The sequence below is a fragment of the Gekko japonicus genome, unplaced genomic scaffold, assembly GCF_001447785.1.
Source record: "Gekko japonicus isolate JY-2015 unplaced genomic scaffold, Gekko_japonicus_V1.1 scaffold663, whole genome shotgun sequence".
NCBI classification, from domain to species: Eukaryota; Metazoa; Chordata; class Lepidosauria; order Squamata; family Gekkonidae; genus Gekko; species Gekko japonicus.
Genome location: NW_015170912.1, coordinates 382,180 through 397,998, shown reverse-complemented (window position 1 = coordinate 397,998; position 15,819 = coordinate 382,180). Strand labels below are relative to the sequence as shown.

Genomic DNA, 15,819 nt, shown 5'->3' with positions numbered 1-15,819 from the left:
CTACATAAACAAAAAGTAATTAGTTTGTATGGAAAAGATAAACCTTTTATGGTATCCCTTGGAAAAATTAGGCTTGCATATGATTAAAAACATTTATTGGGGCTTTTGTGGGTTCCCCAGTAAATCTATTGCTTTTGCTCCTAGGAATCAATTGCTTTTGTTTGTATTTGGAGCAAAAAATATTAATTGGGTTTACGCTGTATCATTTATAAAGGATATATCTCTGGTACCTGGAATTCCATTTTATGGCACACATGGCCCAGCCCAACAAGGTGACATTTATGTCTGATCTAGCCCTCGTACCAAATGAGTTCGATACCTCTGGGGTAGTCTTACAGTTGCAGTGAGGTCCCATTACCTTTGTAGGCAGATACACATGTTCAGATCAGCATGTACATTGATCTTCAAGATAAACATCATTGTATCCTGAATACTGGTTAAAAGTATCTGTCGGACCCAGTGCTGTACAGAAGTAAAGTAGAATCTTGTGGCTTTGCATAGTAGTTTTAACTAGCAATATCTTCTTTTTAAAAACACCATCCCATTCCCTCTGCCTTCCCCATGCATGTGTTATGCACAACTGCATGCAGCATTCTTAGTGGGATGAGTGACAGTTGCAGTTAGTGTTAAATATGACACACTTATGTGTAAAGATGATGGCAGAAAAGACAAGGCACTGTTTATGCAAGTTTATTAGTGCATAAATACAGGAATGCTTTAAAAGGTATCTTCTTCAAGAAGCAAACCACTCTCCTTCTCAGAAGGAATTGTTGAAAATAGTTGGTTTTGAGCAACATTAGTCCATGGCCGGTGTTTTTCTGGAGGGTCCTTCACATTTCTCTTCATGTACTTTCACATGACATCAGAAACGTTGCATCTGTTTAAATGCAGATAAAGCGTTTATTTTTTTCCTCCAATGCACAGGATGACTGACTTAACATTGTGTGTGCGTGTAAAAGTGCCATCAAGTGGCAGCCAACTTTTGATGACCCTATAGGGTTTTCATGGCAAGAGACTAATGAAAGAGGTTTACCATTGCCTTCCTCCGCACAATGACCCTGGAATTCTCCCATCCAGTAATTTAACCAGCACATAAATCCCTATTGCTGTATGGCACATCACAGAAGGGGAAATCACTTTTCAGTGAGGTGGTCTTCCTTCCTCTATTCATTTGGCAGCAAATTAATATGACAGTTGTTAGTGGAACATATCAACCCAATGAAAGTGAGTGGGATACAATCAGGTACAGTGTATTTGCATCTGGTTTAACAAACAGTGTTGCTATACATTTTCAAAACAATGTCTTGCTCCGTGTTCTCAAAATGTTATCATGGAAGGCGGCAGCAAAGGCTGACATTAATAAGAGGTGCTTTGGCTTAGGAAGATGCATGAGAACCTTGGTATGTCCTGGAAGAAGCCCTATTCCTTAACTCTTAGGTGTCCTGACTGTTCTCAAAAGCACTGTATTCTACAACTGTATGCCTTAGGTACCCTTGAAAGGTGATTGGAGAGGGCAGTGCTTAATGTATGTTGTATTTAAGGAGCAAGGGTGGTGATACTAGATGACAACCAACAGCACCAACAAGAAGCACTTCTACTGCCCTGACCTGGATAGCCCAGGCAAGCCCAATCTTGGAAGCTAAGCAAGGCCGACCCTGCAAAATACTTGGATAGGAGACCTCCAAGGAGTAGCAGGGCCAGGACCCAGAGATGGGCAATAGCAAGCCACCTCTCTGAAATGTCCAAGCCCCACTAGGAGTCGCCAGAAGTCAACCATGACTTCTAGGCATACATACACACACACACACAAATACAAAAAAAGGACATTCTATTGTGAATGGCTTTTGAGTAGGCTAGAAATATTTCTAGAAATAGCAACTTTCATTGATCTATACCCCAATAGAACACGAAACAGGGAAAGGTTAATCGACACACTTTCTGCATGCCGAAGTAGCCTCTGACTGGGAGCTGCAGTTTGGAGTAGATGTCTTTTTAAAGCATCTGGCTAAACACCGTACCATTTGATCTCATTGTCTTCTTGCTTATGGGTCTTCTGCTTTCACTTGCTCGTTTTTGTTTTGTCGTTGCCTCCCTCAGCAAGCCATTCTTGTTACTGAGGGAATCCCGAACTTGTTTGATGGCTTTCCTATTCTGAGTCTCTTTCACTGTCTTGAGGAACTGAGCACATTCCCAAAATCCAAAAGCCAGGGCCAGGTCTTCCGCAGTCTGTCCCTTCTTATTGCGCAAGCTAGGATACAAAATGAAGACAACACAATACATTTGACTGCTGATGTTAAGTCGAGCAATGTACGTAAACAAAAACTGCAGTACTGTGCCAGGTGGGTAGCCGTGTTCATCTGAAGCAGTAGAACAAAGTTTGAGTCCAGTGGCACCTTTAAGATCAGAGTTTTATTCAAGGCATGAGCTTTCATGTGCAAGCACAGTTCTTCAGGATACAGTGAAGCCGATTTCTGTTTCACTATCTGAAGACGTGTGCTCGCACACAAAAGCTTATAGCTTGAATAAAACCTTGTTGGTGTTAAAGGTGCCACTGGACTCAAACTTTGCAGTACTGTGTGCACTCATTTGGGAGCAAATAGTATTGAATGCAACAGGATCAAGTTACATCACTCAACAAGGGTGGGCAGCCAGCTCCCTGATATCAAAGGCTGAGAAGGATCAGGTTACATCACTGTGATCCAATTAGTCATGCCTAAATCATGTTGAAATCAATGAGGCAAATCAGACACCTCCAAGTCCCATTGGGAAGCGTAAAAGTCATTTGTTTTAATTGAATCAAGGTCTGAAGTTCCTTTTTTTTTTTTAAAACCAAAACAATCTGGAAGTTCCTTTTACCAGTTTGTGAGTGATCTTTTTGTAAAGTAAACTGAAGTTCAAAGTTGTATATGTATTAGAGGGAACTGAGATAACCACATATTTTGTTGAAATAGGCTTACCAAGTGGCGGCGGGGGATCCGCATGTTTTCACAGGATCCCTGCCGCGGGGACTGCGACACGCGTTGCACCCGCCGTCGCCAGGATGTGACACTACGTGTCGCTCTGGCAACGGGACTCCAAACAGCCCCATTGCCAGAGCGACGCATTGTGTCACATCCTGGCGACGGCGGTGCAACACATATCGCTGTCCCCGCGGCGGATCCCCTGCCGCCACTTGGTAAGCCTATGTTGAAACATACTTCAATCACAGTTTTACAGTTTTACAGTGTAAACTACAATGTTGCTTGGATAAATTTTCTGCTAGTGATCAGTACTGATCTGGTCCATGGGGTTGCGAAGAGTCGGACTTGACTGTGCGACTGAACAACAACAACAAGTGATCAGTATGGCAGAAGGGGTACTTACTCGATGGTGGCATGACTGGCAACAAGTAAAGTGAGACACTCCAAACTCCCAACTTTAGCGGCTTTGTGAATGGGTGCTTCCCCAAGCCAATCCTAAACAAAGATGTTGCATTTTGTAATCTCAGTCACTCAGAACCTAGCAGTTCGAAAGCAAGAAATTGCAAGTAGATAAATAGGTAACACTTCCGTGGGAAGGTAACAGCGTTCCGAACACCTTGGTGTTTAGTCATGACGGCCACATGACCACGGAAACGTCTTCAGACAGCGCTGGCTCTTTGGCTTTGAAACGGAGATAAGCACTGCAACCCTAGAGTCGGATTCAACTGGCTTTCGAGCAAGGGAACCTTTCCCTTTCTTCACTCGGAGTCTCAGAGCGGCTTACAAACTCCCCCCAAAAAAAGACACCCTGTGAGGTAGGTGGGGCTGAGAGAGCTCTTTCAAGAACTGCCGTTTCAAGCAGCTCTTGTCAGAACTATGGCTTGCCCAGGGTCATCCAGCAGCTGCAAGTAGAGGAGTGGGGAATCAAACCCGGTTCTCCCAGATTAGTCCACACACTTAACCACTACACCAAACTGGCTCTTCTTACAATTACAAAACTAGCTGCTTCTTACAATTAAACAGGGGAACCCATGCATTCATGAAAAGTCATCTGGATAGACTGAAAAGTGAGATTTTAAGCATTTTTCCTGGCCTTCCTCTATTGTGAGTGAAAACCCACTCCCTAAGAACCTGAATAATTTGGGCTTGTTGCCTTCCATGTGACTAGCAAACCAGTCAGTTCCTATAACAAAACACTGCCACTTGCTGTCCTCTTTGTTAACTAGTAAATGAGAATCCAAAGTTCTACCTATTCAGCACAAAGGGAGCAGAGCTTGTAAAACCTACAACAGCAGACCTACCTTTGCATTTACCTATCTCATTTGCAGTGCCAGCCAATGGTGATCTATTCCACCTCAGTAGCCAGTTGATATACAAGTATATATATATATATATATAAATCCTTCCAATCCATAAAAGATATATATAAATCCTTCCACTCCATAAAAGACAAGGTAGCCTCGCTAGAGTTAGACTGCTCAAGAAACAGAAAGCATGACTTGTACCTGTTGGTTCAAATTGGCTCCTGTCTGCAGTTGCCAAAGCAGTAAGAAAGCCTGTCCTCCATGAGCAGCCAGGTGAGCCGGGTCCTGGCCCAGAGCATCGGCAGGTATGTTCACTTCAGTCCCTGCTTGGAGCAGGTGGCTCAGGCTCTCCGACTGGAAGGAAGGTGGAGAAACAATTGAAATAGGTTCAGGTGTGCAGCCGCGTTGGTCTGAAGCAGCAGAACAAAGACTGCGTCCAGTGGCACCTTTAAGACCAACGTTTTATTCAATTGCAATGTACAGCTTGTACCTAAAGCTTGATTCACCGCAACCACACTAACGGGAACCAAGGTCCCAGTGTTCCCTCTAAGCTGAGTTAGTGTGAGCTAGCTCACAGTTTTTTTAGTCTCCGGCTCACACATTTTTTGTCTTCGCTCAGGAAAGACGATTCCAGAGCACACTAATTTATGCAGCAGCCAAATCGCTCCCTCGCAACTTTAATGCCAGTAACTCACAAAGCAGAATGTTTCCTCACAAGACTCCACAGCTTAGAGGGAGCACTGCAAGGTCCCCGAGCAGTAACAAGGCACAATCTTAAAGGAAACGACCAGCAGTTTGCTACAAGATAACAATTTAACTACTTAAAGTTCGAGTCCAGTGGCACCCTTAAGACCAACAAAGTTTTATCCGCGCTTCTTCAGATCCCAACACGGCGACCTACCTGAATTTTGTTATTTCTCTCATCGATCACAAGCGCTTAAGCAGTAGTGCAAGAACTTTTGCTAGCACCTCCAATTCAACCTCCAGAACGCCCACGTTAAAAGCGCCCCAAGACTTACCTCTGCGTGGCCATCTAACAGTAACAGCATCCTCCTGGTTTTCACCGAGGGAAAAGTCGTGGTGGGATGGAAGTTTTCAGCACTGCCTCTCTACCGCCACTGCATCTTGCACGAGCCAGATGAAGAAGAGCCACCCTGGCTGGGACCCCGCCCTCTCTGTCGGGAGCCGCCTGCTCCGCACGTACGCAAACAAGAGCACATGCCGGGCAGGCCGCCGTGCCGCGCGCTGATTGGCTCCTGCTGAGGCCGTCGACAAGCAGCCGGCTCTTGGTGCGCTTATTTATGAGAAGAGAGGAAGCCGGAAGAGCTTGTGGCAGGTGGCGCAGCCATGGGGCACGCTGTGGCTAGACACGTATCACACACACTCGGCCACCCGCAGTCTGGTCTCCTTGCGACAGCAGCCACAACAGGGGGAGGGAGGGAAACGATACATGCTGGCGATTCCTACTGAAGGGCGCCTGGGGACGTGTTCCTTTAAGCAGGAGCCCGAGAGTATTATTAAAATATATACCTTGTTTCCTGACCTTTAAGAAAGTTGGGAAACTTTATTTCCTTTCACACGAGTTTTTTGGCATCCAACTAGTCAACATGGACCTTAGAACTAGTTAGATAGGATGTTTGTTATTTTACTTCCAAATGTAACCCTTTTCCTCCTTTATATAGTAAACTCTTTTTTCTTAAACTAATACTCTAATACTTAATTAGTTTAAGAAAAAGAGTTTACTATATAAAGGAGAAAAAGGGTTGCATTAGGAAGTAAAATAACAAACATCCTATCTAACTAGTTCCAAAGTCCATGTTGGCTAGTTGGATCCTAAAACTCATGTGAAAGAGAACAAAGGGGATAAAGTTTCCCATCTTTACTTGTGTGCGTGACCAAACACACATAGCCCCCCAATAAAACTCCCACACCACTAACTTAGAAGTTCTAAGGCTCTCTTCATTAAGAATATTGTCACCTTATCTCTGGCAGAAAGAAGTATGTAAGGGCTAACTGGTCCCTAAGCCAAATAGCTAATATTGGCATGCATACATAAACAGGCTAACTTTTTCATGACTGAAAGATGAACTTGCAAACTCCAACGGAAAGGCACCCCCTCCAAGTGGCGTACTAAAGGAAAGAATACAACGTATACAAAATAGTAACACAAAGTCACAATGTGATTAGAAGGTTGTAGCACCTTTCCTATGAGGAGAGGCTAAAGGGTCTGGAGCCTTTCAGTTTAGAAAAAAGACAACAGGGGGGAAATAATAGATATTTATAAATTTATGCATGCAATGAAGAAAGTAGATCTCTCTGCTGTAATAGTAGGATGGGGGGATACCCATTAAGTTGATGGGCAATGGATCCAGGATAGTTAAAAGGAATTACTTCTTGACCTTACAGGTAAATAGTTACATGCCATGAGGATGGATGGTTTTAAACAGGTTCCTGGAGGATAGGTCCCTCATGAGTGGCTACTTGGTCATGATGACCAAGGTGAACGTTCACATTCAGAGGCACTAAACCTCTGAATACCGGTACTAGGAAGCAACACCAAGGAGACCTGGCCTCTGGTCAATTGGTTGGCTGCTGTGTAATGCAGGGTGCTGGACTAGATGGACCACTGGTCTGATCCTACAGGGTACAAAAAGACAAATTTTCAATTTTCCAAGTTGTATTTTGTTTTTCAGATACATCAAACAACTCAATAAGAACAAAGTCTTCAGAAGAGAAGAAGAAGAAGGACGGACCTTCCCGGGCTTTCTGTAGTCCGTTTCGAACAATATCTTTCTCAGATGTCAATTCATGTTGTCTATAGTGTTCTTACAATTCCAATCTTGACTGTATATGTGGTGTTTACAAAAGTTCAGAAACAGCTGCTCATAGACAATAGAGCTATGAGCAGCTGTTTCTGAACTTTTGTAAACACCACATATACAGTCAAGATTGGAATTGTAAGAACACTATAGACAACATGAATTGACATCTGAGAAAGATATTGTTCGAAACGGACTACAGAAAGCCCGGGAAGGTCCGTCCTTCTTCTTCTTCTCTTCTGAAGACTTTGTTCTTATTGAGTTGTTTGATGTATCTGAAAAACAAAATACAACTTGGAAAATTGAAAATTTGATGAACATACACAGCAATATCTGTCTTTTTGTATCTTGTGCCACTCTAATTGCTGGATCCTTTATAATTTTTTGTATTTTTTTTTCTGATCCTACAGGGGACTGGTGTTCTTAAGGTAAAACAACAGTATAAAACATAGAAATAGTTGTCTTCAGTCAAGCAATCAGGTCATCACAAGGAAACTCCTTGTCAGTCCCTTGAATACAGGAAAGGAGAAGACGAGCAACTCAGGCTCTCCTGGCAAAGCATTCAGACTAGTGGCGCTGCACTGGAGGCGGCCTTCTGATTGGCATCTGCAGCATCACAGAAGGCAGGCTTTCTCTTGTTATGGCATGGGAGGGAATATGGGAGAGAGGGCGCTTCTTCCGATAGCTGGAGCCAAATCCTTTGGAAATTTAAAGGCAACAGAATTGGAGCCAGAAACTCACTGGTTTTTCATACATAGCATTTTAGAGCTCTCAGTGTGCACTACATATCTCAGGAACCCTAAAACATCCTTACAACAAGGTAGGTCAATTGAGAGCAAGCGGCTTGCTTAAGGCTACCTAGCAAGTCTGAGCCACAGACAACATTAGAGCAAAGGACTTCCAGGCTCACAGCTAACATGGACCATCCAGTACTGGATGTTAATAAGATGCTTCTTCAGCCAAACAATTCATGTAAGCTACAGCAGCATTTGTGCCAGGGAAACCGTCACCTTCCGCATAGCCTAGCAACCCATATCCTGTTTACTCCAAGTTGCCATGGCTGCCTCTGGATTTGAATCTCCCACTGATTTATCACCTTGCTTTCAAACAGCAGTTTTTGGTTGCTCCAGTTATTTCTTTCCTGCTCATTTAAAATATCTTTAGATAGATGTTATTTGAAATATACCATAAATCAGTTGGGGGGTGGGAACTAAATTACTGTAGGAAACTTAAGGGCCAAACTATGTGACAACGATTTGCAACCAGTCCGGTCAGGGGAAGTAATTTTCCATACAGCAGCTGAGGTAAACAGCTTTTAAAGTCTGTGAGGACCTAATTTGACTCAGGACTACTACAGCATATGGGGAGGAGAGATGCCTGCCTTTCCCCATGCCATTTTCCCAAGCTGAAATAGACCAGGTGAGTGTGGGGTTAGCTCAGCTTGGGAAAATGGCTGTGTGCCACAGCTCCTGTGGGGAAAGTGAACTGGATCTGGGAACATGGAACCAACCTATTAAAAAGAGTATTGTGTCGTTTGGCCTTCAGTGAGCTGTGAATTTATGTGCCTCCTGTGTGGCTAAAAATGCACTCTGATTGGTTCCCTCAAGAGGTTTTTTAAAACTCCTTTAAGAGTTATTTTTATACAAGAGTAGGCTTAGACCAATTGTGAATTAGACTACTATCCTGTCTTTGACAGTGAGTTGGATCCTGCCCAATGTTTCCTCTAAGCTGAGCTAGTGCGAGCTAGCTCACAGTTTTTTAGCCTCCATCTCACACATTTTTGTCTTCGCTCAGGAAGGATGGCTCCAGAGCAAACTAATTTATGCAGTAGCCAGATTACCCGCTCACAACTTTAATGCCAGTAGCTCACAAAGTAGAATTTTTGCTCACAAGACTCTACACCTTAGAGGGAGCATTGATTCTGTCAGGTTTTTTTTTTCATTCCATCTCACCTAATTTTGCTTCTTGCTACGATCCTGCTGCCCAGAACCCACATGGTTTTGTCCATGTTGGTCCCATGATCCCCAGCATTACTGTTTTTGGTGGTCATCCTTCTTTTTTCAGCAGTGGAACAGCTGGTTAGATCCAACCCATTGGTAGCACTAAATACCTACTGTATTACTCAATAGTATGGACCCAATATACTCTCTGGACATTTCTAAATAGTTTACTTGCCCTAAATTTGATTCAGTCGGGAAGTGGGGTTTTCCCTGCTCCTCCACTGCATTGTGGTGAATTCATGAGCATCTCAGGGGCTTCCTCAGCTTTCCTCCAATCTTTTCTAAACCTGCTTTGCTGTGAAATTTTGAGAGAGATTGCAGCAAAGCCTGAATAGCAACCGTGTGCATGGGGAAGTCATGCCCACACAGCAGCCATTTTACCCCATGGCCACCATTTCTTTCTCCTCCCACAAAGGGGCATTTTGGTTTTGGTTTTTTAATTGGCAACTGAATATTGTTATATTGGTATTATAACTATCTGTGTATCAGGTTCTCTAAATTCCCAGCTTTCTTTTTTTTTAAAGTAAGTCTCTAGCCTCTTTTGCTGCAAAGATATAAAAGGAGAAAAGTAGATCTCCACAACAAAAGGGGCTATAGACTTTTTTTAAAAAATGAAAGCTTGGAATTTACAGAACAAGCGTAGGGTTGACAGCCTCCCTGTGGCACTTGGAGATCTCCAGCTATTACTATTGTTCTTCAGATGACCAAGGTGAGTTCGCCTGCAGCAAATGGCTGCTTTGGAGGGTGGGCTCTATAGCATTATACCCTGCTGAAGTCTCTCGCCTCACCATACCCCACCCTCCCCGGGCTCCACCCCCAAAATGTCCAGGTATTTCCCAACTCAGACCTGGCAACCCTAAACAAGATATACAAGTTGCTATATCGTTATGATTATATTAAAATGCCTATTAAAAAAAAAAACTGGAAAAGCCAGGGGGAGTAGAATTCCAATTTCAGGTATTCCTGAAGATCTGCGTGTGGAACCGGGGGAGGGGAGGAACCTCAGTGGGACAGAGTGTCATCGAGTTCAGCTTCCAAAGCTGTCAATTTCTCCAGGGGAACTAATCTCTATAATTTGGAGATTGGTTGTAATTTTTTGAGATCTCCAGGCCTCACCTAGAGGTTGGCAACCCTGGGGAAAATAGCTACCCTGGGGAAACTAGCCTGTGCCAGGAAGGGTGGTTGGGGCAGGGGCAGGGAAACTACAGGGACGTCTGCCATGTGGAACCCTGTTGCCACTGGGTTGTATCCACAGCCACAGCAGCAACAGGGAACCTGCACAAGGCTTTCACCATGTGGAAAACACCTCTGTCAATCGTGTCTAGTGTTTTAAAGGCATGTTAATTTAAAAGTGTCCCCAAGGTGCTTTTTATCCAGTGATGCACCTCCCTGAGCTAAAGTGCACCCAAAGGCTATCAAGGGGGAACATTCTGGTCCTGTCCACTCTTTGTTCTTTTGCTTCCACCATCCTGGAGTTTCTATTGATTCCCTACAATAGGCAGTGGATAATCTGCAGGGAGGGGAAGGGGTGAGCTCTCAGTTTCCTCTTAAAGAAGAAGAGGAAGAGAAGAGATTAGATTTATACCCCGCCCTTCACTACCTGAAGGAGTCTCAGAGCAGTTTACAATCCCTTTCCCTTCCCCTCCCCACAACAGACACCCTGTGAGGTAGGTGGGGCTGAGAGAGCTCTTTCGAGAACTGCCCTTGAGAGAACAGCTCTGAAAGAACTTATGATTGACCCAAGGTCACACCAGCAACTGCATGTGAAGGAGTGGGAAATCAAACACGGTTCTCCCACATTAGAGTCTGTGCTCTTAACCACTACACCAAACTGGCACATCAGGCAATAACTTCAGCCAGAAACATACATTTCTTGCTATCATGGACACAAGAATCTCGTAAGGATAAGGATATGTCTTGGTTTAATATGAGACAACTGGGGGACCCACAAGGGTTTGGGGGGAGACATCTCATTTTCTCTTCCCCCACTATTTCTTCTTTCCCTTCTCTAAAAGCCTCCACAGTCTTTCCTCTTTTGGGAAACTGACAGAATGCAACATAATACAAATTCAAAGTCACTTGGAGAAGAATCATTGTGTAGAGCTGTCCCCAGATTTGGCTTTCCTGAAATGCTGATTTGCCTTACTGAAATTGGAACAAGAACACTTCAGAACAGCTTTTGCTTCTACAAAAGGGATGCTTCCAGAACCTACTTGTACAGTGGTTAGCATAGCAACTCAGATTAATATAGCAATCAAGATTCTCTTGCACGGCATACAGTCACACACATTTTAATACATATGCTCAAGATACATTTATATTAAGCCCGAGCACGAAGCAATAAAGTTTTTTAATTTAGCACTAAATCTGCACCCAGCAGCAAGGTACAAAGGCTCATGTAACACTCTCCGTACAGCACATAGTGATGCCATAGCATTGTTTCTTTGTTCAGTGTCAAAAAGTTCCTTCTGAACCAGTCTTGAAAATACATGCACAAATGTTACTAGTCCACAGGCTCATCTTTCTACACATCCTGGCCTGTGGTGCATCTTTGCCTTTAAAGAAAATTTTAAAAAGCAATTTGCCTGATGATACAAAAAACTACTGCTACTGATAGTCTTTCAAACTCATTATTACTTGTTGTAGTGGTTAAGAGTGGCAGGACTCTAATCTGGAGAACAGGGTTTGGTCCCCCACTCCTCCACATGAAGCCAGCTGGGTGACCTTGGGCCAGTCAGTTCTCTCAGAGCTCTCTCACCCCACTAACAAGTCTAGCTCACCACTTTGTGGTGCATAATGCTAAAGAGTTAGAACTTTGGCTGCCAGACAATCCTCAGATCTCCTGGCTATACAACACACTACCATACAATAAGTATTCAGGCCCCTAGCCAGGATTTTTTAAGTCAAGGGGCATTTAAATTTCTTAGGGGGCACTGGCTAATCGAATTAAAGGAATACCTGGCTCCTTCCCTGCACCTGCTGCTGCTTGGGGACCCTGGGCTGGATGGGAAGTCAGGGGGCCTAGCCCCGAGATGCCCCACTGCAGCTACGGGCCTGTGATTATTACTCATGATGAAGGGGGGTGGCCTTATTTAGGATAATGTGATCACCTGAGAAATTGGGATTAAAATGCATTTTAAAAGAAAGAAAAGCTTTCCCAAGAAAAGCTAGGGGAATAGAATTTGCCTGAAAATTCCGCTTTTGCTCAAGTTTTGCTGTGCAGTGAAGGGCTGTGGGAAGATAAAACTCGGCACATGGGGCGTTCCTGCCTTTGATACTTATCTGGCATTAATTCCTTGAAAAAAACACAAACAAAGAGTTAGTGCTTGTGCAGGGAGGGAGGTCAATAAAACTCTCCTCTAATCTGGGTCAGATTGGAATGATGGGCGCGGGTGCAACCCCAGAGGCTGCAGCCGGAGCTGAACCTCGGGAGCGGCTGAGCATTCAATGCACAATAACGGGTGCTCCCTTCTGCTGCTAAGCAGAGACTGAAAAGCAGTTAGATTTCTGCCCTTCACAGGTAGCTCCTGCAGCACTACAGCTGGGTGAGCCACGACTGATAATCTTCTTCCCCCCCTTATTTTTAATCCCTGGAGCAGTAAAACCTCGGTTGGTGAGGAGTGACAGCCCCAAGATCACCCAGCGAGTTCTCTGCAAGAGCGAGAACTTGAACTTGGGCGCCCGTTCTGACACTTCAACCACTACGCAGCACCGCCACATGCCGCCTCCCGCACAGTTTGTGACATCTCAGGATTTGCCCCGCCTCTTTCAGAGCTAACAATGCCGCTCAATGCCCTTCCACCAATACGCGGGTGCTTCTCTCTTAACTCCCTCGGGATTGGAGGTAGAAAGAAGGGGCGGGGCATTGAGTGGGCGTTTCAGGAGCCGGTAGGCGCCGTTGCTAAGCAACGCGGAGCTGTCCCGAAGTTGGCGTCTCACAACTCGAACTATTTTGGAAGACGGAGAAGATTGCGATGGAAACCGAAGGTGAATTGAGCGAGTCACGCGCGCTCCCTACCGGGGGAACGTAATTGGGCGGGCACATCCATCCTTTTTTCCACGCGAGTAAAATTTTTAATATAATTTTCAATCGAGGTGGGGGAGGGGCTCAAACTGACCTGGAAATTCTGAGCCCCGATCCTGGACGTGCAGAATCACTTAGTGTAGTATTGATGATTAAAAAATGCACTCTGTGCATGATCAGGGGGAAGTTGCAATCTTTGCAATTTGCAAAGTCTCTGTCGTGTTAAAGTGGACTTGATCCCTGGTTGTTCTGGTTAAAAAATTAATCACAAATCCGTCTTCATTTGTCCTGCAACTTCCCATTGGGATAGGGAGTGGTGATGGAGCAGCGCATATTCCACTGAGTTAATATATTTATACTTTGCAGCTCTGTGGCATATATTATATTATTAAATGGGTGTCCTTCTGGTTCTGGTCGAGGCTGTTATCATTGCTCGCTCAGCTTACAGGGATTACTGTGACAAAGAGGAAGTCAATGGAGCATCTTCTCCAAGGAGACCCTGCTTTTACAAATGAGAATTCCAGATGGGTAGCTGTGTTAGCTGCAAAATAAAGCAGGAGTCCAGTAGCATCTTAAAGACTAAGAAAATGCGTTCCAGCGTCAGCTTTTGTGACTCAGCAGTGAGCTCTGACTTGCAAAAAAATTATTCTGGAAAACGTTTTGGTACTTTTTCCGATGCCACTAGACTCAAGTTCTGTTTTGCTTCATTAAAAAAAAATCCCTCTGACATGCATACAAAGATTTCCCTTTCTCAAACCAGTTTTCTTTCCAGATTTCTATGTACTAAAAACTCCACCAGAGGCATCATGGAATGACCAGGGCAAGCCTTATTACATTTCAGCCTCTAAGGACATCTTAGTGTATGGAGGGAAACACCAGGCATTGTGATAGGAGAGTGCCCTTCCTCACTTTGGAAACAGTATACACGGAAGGAAGAGTATCTCGAAGTTGGCAAAACTAGGCTGCTACCAGCTTGATAGGTTGTAAACATTTTCTCTCTTTCTAGTCTTCCCAGGTTTTCTCTGAGGTCCAGAGAGGCCCTGGCCACTTTTGGCTTTTGTGACCTCCTGGCCATAATAAAAAATTAACAATGATGGCACACAGTATGTATAAACACAAGTTGTGAAACTTATCGAATGCCAAAAAAACACATGCGCTGTGCTTAAATCAGAGCCCCTCCCCCTTTGAGCTTGAGGCCCAGGTCAAGTGCCCCCCATTGGTCCTGCCTCCTTTGAGAAAAAAATTCCCTAAGCTGAGGGAAAGCTCTCTCAATCTGCGAGCATTGGGAGTCACAGCCTTTGCAGCTCTTTGTGCCAGTCAGGATGATGAATCTTGTCTGAAGGCTGGTTGCCAGCATAATGTGGTCAGGAAACTTGAGGGGTGGGGGTGATTGAGACTGTTTTCCTTTGACTAAGCCAGTTTGACAACTGCCGTGCTGTCATACTAATAATGCCAGAGCCCAAGCAAGGGGACAGCAGGTTGCAGCCTCTCCACTTTTGAAAACACTTGGCTCCAGGAATGAAAAAATACAAGACATGTTGACAAGCTTGAGCGTGTCCAGAAGAGGGCAACCAGGATGGTGGGAGGGCTTGAATCCAAGTCTTATGAAGAAAGGCTGAAAGAGTTGGGTATGTTTAGCCTGGGAAAGAGAAGGCTTAGAAGGGACATGATTGCAGTCTTCAAGTATTTGAAGGGCTGTCATGTAGAAGATGGAAGAAAGAAGAAGAAGAAGAAGAAGAAGAAGAAGAAGAAGAAGAAGAAGAAGAAGAAGAAGAAGAAGAAGAGGAGGAGGAGGAGGAGGAGGAGGAGGAGGAGGAGGAGATTGGATTTATACCCCGCCCTTCACTACCCAAGGGAGTCTCAGAGCAGCTTACAAACTCCTTTCCCTTCCCCTCCCCACAACAGACACCCTGTGAGATGGGTGGTGCTGAGAGAGCTCTGACAGAAACTGCTCTTTTTCAAGAACAGCTCTTATCAGAACTATGGCTTGCCCAAGGTCATCCAGCCAGGTGCAAGTGGAGGAGTGGGGAATCAAACCCGGTTCTCCCAGATTAGAGTCCGCACACTTAACCACTACATCAAACTGGCACTACACCAAACTGGAGCAGATCTATTCTCTCTTGCTCCGGAGTGCAAGACTAGGTCTAATGGGTGGAAATTACAAGGGAGTCGTTACCGGCTAAATATCAGGAAAAACTTCCTAACTGTAAGAGTGGTTGAGCAGTGGAACAGTCTGCCTCGGGAGATGGTGGATGCTCCTTTGCTGGATATTTTCAAGCGGAGGCTGGACGACCGTCTTTCAGGTATGTTGTAGGGCTATCTCTCGGCTATGCTCCTGCAGAGTGCAGGGGGTTGGACTAGATGACCTGCAAGGTCCCTTCCAACTCTAACGTTCTATGATTCTTTGATTCTATGATCTCAGGGAGGGAAAGTGCGGCTGTTGCTTCTCCTTGTCCATAATAGTTCTCAAGTGCCTTGAAATGTGAGGGGCCTCCGGTCTTCAAAAGGCGCACACTGATGTTTTTCAAGAGGTACGCAGAGGTTTCAAGCCTCCCACATTTTGAAAAGTGCCAGCTACTAATCTCTCCAGTCAAGCCACTCAGCATTAGCAAACTGCACAAAATGGGACCAAGTGCAGAATGACCCTCATAACAAGAGACTCTTGAAAGGTAGGAGTATACGGGGCTGTACTGACCTGCAAAGGGGAGTGGG

General features: G+C 44.7%; 1 protein-coding gene across 1 annotated transcript; it reads right to left on the bottom strand.

The window, feature by feature from the left end:
- Positions 1-805: 805 nt before the first annotated feature.
- Positions 806-5,373, bottom strand: ANKRD37 (ankyrin repeat domain 37). The gene is made up of 5 exons (XM_015418702.1): positions 5,284-5,373; positions 4,466-4,618; positions 3,364-3,455; positions 2,019-2,248; positions 806-877 (listed from the first exon to the last, which is right to left on the bottom strand). The coding sequence occupies exons 1-5, from the start codon at positions 5,311-5,313 to the stop codon at positions 843-845; spliced, it is 540 nt and encodes a 179-aa protein (XP_015274188.1). The 5' UTR covers positions 5,314-5,373; the 3' UTR covers positions 806-842.
- Between the last annotated feature and the right edge of the window lie 10,446 nt (positions 5,374-15,819).